This window comes from Empidonax traillii, unplaced genomic scaffold (assembly GCF_003031625.1).
Source record: "Empidonax traillii isolate 1590-97213 ecotype Southwest subspecies unplaced genomic scaffold, ASM303162v1 scaffold1442:size118219, whole genome shotgun sequence".
Taxonomy (NCBI): domain Eukaryota; kingdom Metazoa; phylum Chordata; class Aves; order Passeriformes; family Tyrannidae; genus Empidonax; species Empidonax traillii.
This window is the reverse complement of record NW_020956635.1, coordinates 10,471-14,454: the sequence shown is the minus strand read 5'-3', so window position 1 is coordinate 14,454 and position 3,984 is coordinate 10,471. Positions and strand designations below refer to the sequence as shown.

The 3,984-nt window shown below is 57.5% G+C and overlaps 1 protein-coding gene across 1 annotated transcript; it reads left to right on the top strand.

Annotated features, from left to right (window-relative positions):
- Positions 1–698: 698 nt before the first annotated feature.
- GNGT2 (G protein subunit gamma transducin 2) lies at positions 699–2,952 on the top strand. Its single transcript, XM_027907344.1, has 3 exons — positions 699–1,318; positions 2,221–2,316; positions 2,644–2,952. The coding sequence occupies exons 2-3, from the start codon at positions 2,233–2,235 to the stop codon at positions 2,767–2,769; spliced, it is 210 nt and encodes a 69-aa protein (XP_027763145.1). The 5' UTR covers positions 699–1,318; positions 2,221–2,232; the 3' UTR covers positions 2,770–2,952.
- Positions 2,953–3,984: the final 1,032 nt, after the last annotated feature.

Below are 3,984 nucleotides of genomic sequence, written 5' to 3'. Positions count from 1 at the left end.
CCCCTCGAGGGACACCCCGCGGCCCCGGCAAGGAAAAGTGGGAAGGAAGCCGGCGTGGCTCCGGCCCCACGAGGGACGCGTGTGAGGGGCTGCCCTGCCCGGGGCAGGGGATGGGAGCGGTGAAGGATGTGAGTCACGGGGGAAACGGCGGGGCAGGGTGGGGGGAAGTGACCCAAAATGATCCCAAACCCCATCTCTGCCACCTGTGCCCACCGTCCACCAGCCACTGCTGCCCTCCTGGCTGGGGCTGAGCGGGCACGGGCACAGCCAGGGATCCAAGGAACATTAGGAACGTTTCCTTCCCTTTGCCTTTAGCAGCCAGGCGAGGGGTCCAGCCAAGGCAGCGATTCCACTGCCAGGTCCCCCTCCCTGGAAAAGCCCCTGTGCATCCCACGCAGGTCACCAGGCCTGGCTGCACTCGAGGCACAGAAGGACGTGCCAAGTGACCCCGCGAGCGCCTGTCCCGTCCTTCCCCTGCCCGGGACAGCGTGTCCTTCTCAGTGCTTTGCTGAGGACGTTTCACATCCCCACAGGGTGAGGTTGCAGGAAATTCCCACTTCCCCGGTGCTTGGAAGTCCCCCCACACCCTCTCCTCCACCCTGCAGGTCCTTCCCTGGGGCCTGCCAGGCTCCTCCACCTGCAGGTGCTTCCTTGGGGCCTGCCAGGCTCCTCCACCCGCAGGTGCTTCCTTGGGGCCTGCCGGGCTCCGTCCTCAGCCCCAGTGACTTTGCACCCCCAGTCAGACAGGAGAGACACCCCTCGTTAGGGCTTGGCCCTTCCTGAGCCCATGGCTCCTGCTGCACAAGGACGAGGGAAATGATGGATTTCCTCCGGCACCGGCCCAGCTCCTCACACCCTGAAGGACCAGGAGCCGCCCGGGCTGCCCCCGGCCCCGACGAGGCTGTGGCGGCCCCGTCATCCCAGTTCCCCTCCTAAACTGGGTGGAAGCTGTCCTGATCCCCACAGGGTCAGTCCTGCCACCCCAAATCAGGACCTGGACACTGCACAGGCTCAGACACTCATGGCAGGGCCTCAAGGACTTCCCAGGTGTCCCAGTCACCCACCCACCCTTCCTGCCCATCCTCACCCTCCCCACAGCCCCGCTGATTACCCTGGACTTTGAGGCTAATTCCCAACACCTGACCAGCTTATTCTCCTGAGTTCATTATCAGCTTAAGGGCCAAAGACATCTGCTTCCCACTGCCCTCCCAGAGATCTGGAGGAGTCTTCCAGCTCCACACAGGAGAGCAGCATCTCCCCTCGGATGGGGCTGTGAGCATCTCCACCGCACAGCGGGGCAGCCCCTCTGCCCCCCCAGGTAAGTGCCTCTGCTCCTCCAGGTGGGTCCCACCTGCTCTGGGAGCCACTTTCCCCATGGGCTGGGCCACTTCTGGCTCCTGCTGCAGCTCCCAGGGCTGGCTGTGTCCCGAGGGACGGATGGGAAGAGGAACACGGGGCACGCTTGCCGTGGGAGCAGCCACACAGCAGGGCTCGGCACCTTCCGAGCAAGGCCAGGGCACAGTTCAGCTTCAGCACCTCTGGTTTGGTTGGAAAGGTTCTGCCCAGGCTTTAGACCCCGAGTTCTGACATGGAAATAAGATCTCACAGTGCAGGTCAGCTCTGTGGGCATCTCACATAACCCCTGGATGGGCTTTTGTGGGAAAAGAGTTGGGCTTTTCCAACCCACACACCCCCAGAAACTTGCAGTGGCAGCCAGTGCATAAAAATAGCCAAGTTGAGAGCAGTGGAGGAGCCATAATGTGGGGGAAAGGCACAAGGAGGAAACAAAAAATGAAGTAACTTCAGTTCCTTAGGAAACCTCCAAAGATTTTGTTGCCCAGGCACAGGACACCCATCAGGGAGGTGCAGTTTGCAGACCTGGGCATCCAGCTTGTCCCACAGCCTGAGGCAGCGGTTCCTCTCTGGGATCATCCAGGCTCACTCTCCCCTCCACCTGGTTTCTTAGGAAAACAGTCTCTGTGGTGGCAAAGAACTCCTTAAAAACCAGGCTGGATCCTCCTCCCCTGCCCTCAAGCTGCATCTGTCACTCCATGTGCCTGCTGAGCAGGAGCAAAGGAAAATCTGGGAATGGCAGATGGGACAGGAAGGGGGTGGAGAGGTGGCTCCTGCCTCGGTTTCCTTTTGCAATGGGACATTGGGGGGGCTTGCAATATTATGGGGACAAAGCAATAATCCCAATAACGAGCCATTTCCCTGCAGTTCCAGGGCAAAATGGCTCAGGACATGACAGAGAAGGAGCTGCTGAAGATGGAGCTGGATCAGCTGAAGAAGGAGGTGAAGAACGAGAGGCAAATGGTGAGGGTTCCACCCAAAATGCTCTGACCTGGAGGTGACTTCCTTTCCTGCTGCAAAGGAACAGGACCACAAGCCCTAAATCACCCCCCAAATGCAGCAGAAGCAGCTGCACTCCACCTCTCCCCTCCAGGAAGGCATTCCCCTCTTAGCCCCACATCCCAGATCCTACCCCACACCTGGCGAGGTGTCCATAACGCCCTGGGGATTCTTTTGGGGACACCCCATGGCGGGTGGGACATTCCTGGCCACAGTTCCCTTTTCCCCCTGCACGAATGGGTTTGCAGGGAGGATCCCACCCCAAACACGGAATGTCTCCTTCCTTGGCAGGTCTCCAAGACCGGCAAAGAGCTCAAGGACTACATCGAGTCCATGGCGGGCGAGGACCCGCTGCTGAAAGGAGTCCCCGAGGACAAGAACCCGTTCAAGGAGAAGGGGGGCTGTATAATAAGCTGATGCCCCCTGGCCCCGCTGGCACCGCCGGGCACGGGGGTGTCCCCGTGTGCCACCCAGGACTGTCAGAAACCTGCTTTCCCTGTAGTCCGCCCTCAGCACCGAGGAGGAGCCCAGAACCACAGCGTAGTGCAGCTAAAGGACAGCAAAAGGAGAAAAAAGAAGATAAAAACCCCGAAAAAATACCCCAAACCCTCCCCCCTCCCCCGGCTGCCACCGGGGCTGAGGTTTGGCCGCCGCAGCGTCGCCGTCTGCGCCGTCCCAGCTGAGCTCTGGTTTCCCACGAGCACAACTTCTGCATTTGCAGCAGCCGGAGCGAAGCAGGGGTGATGAACCACAGAGCTGATGGTGCAGGAGTTACCTGCTGCCTCTTTGGAAGGGTGGGGGTCTGCTGGAACCTGGAAGCTGCTGCTGGGGCTCCAGGAGAGATGGAGATGGAGACTGGTTTACTTGCAAGGAAATACCTCTGATCCCACCTGGAGCAGCGTTTTCCTGCCTTCTGGGTCTCGGAATGAGGCACAGGGGGTCCCTCAGCACTTCAGCCACCCCAAGAGGGGGGTCCCTGCAGAGAACAGACACAAGGAAGTGCATTTTCCTCGGGCAGCCAGAACAAAACCCACCCTGCACCTCCCCAGCCATGATCCCACCAAAATAAAGGTGGTTTTATTCTCTCTCCTGCAGATGCTCAATAAACCCTCCAGCTCGAGCACGGCCTCTGTCTTTTCTTGCAGCACTGAGGGGCAGGAAATGCTCTTTACAAAAACAATTTATAGGCTTTCTTTTCACTTCTAAGTGGAACCCAAATGTTGGGTTGTGACCGATATGTTACTTTTTTTAATGCTCCATCTTCCATGGCTTTTTTTTTTCCTTTAGAACTTGGCTATTTCCTTCTTCCCTCAGCATTCCACCTCCATCCTCCTCACTTCCCTCATGCAGTGGGGTTGAATCCCAAGGTTTGATGCATTTGATGGTTCTCTTGGAGTTTTTTTGATGCAGCAGAATCCTGTTTTTTTATGGTTTTACTGAGTTTTTGGGGGGCTGGCAGAATCTTGTTTTCTGTTGTTTTGAGTTTTTTTGGGATGTAGAATCCTGCTTTTAGATGGAGTTGATGTTTTTATTGGATTTACTGGGGGGGGTGTTAGAATCCTGGATTTTGATGGGTTTGTTGGTTTTTTTGGGGGGGAAGGGTGGAAAAATCACTTTTTTTAGGGTTTTTTG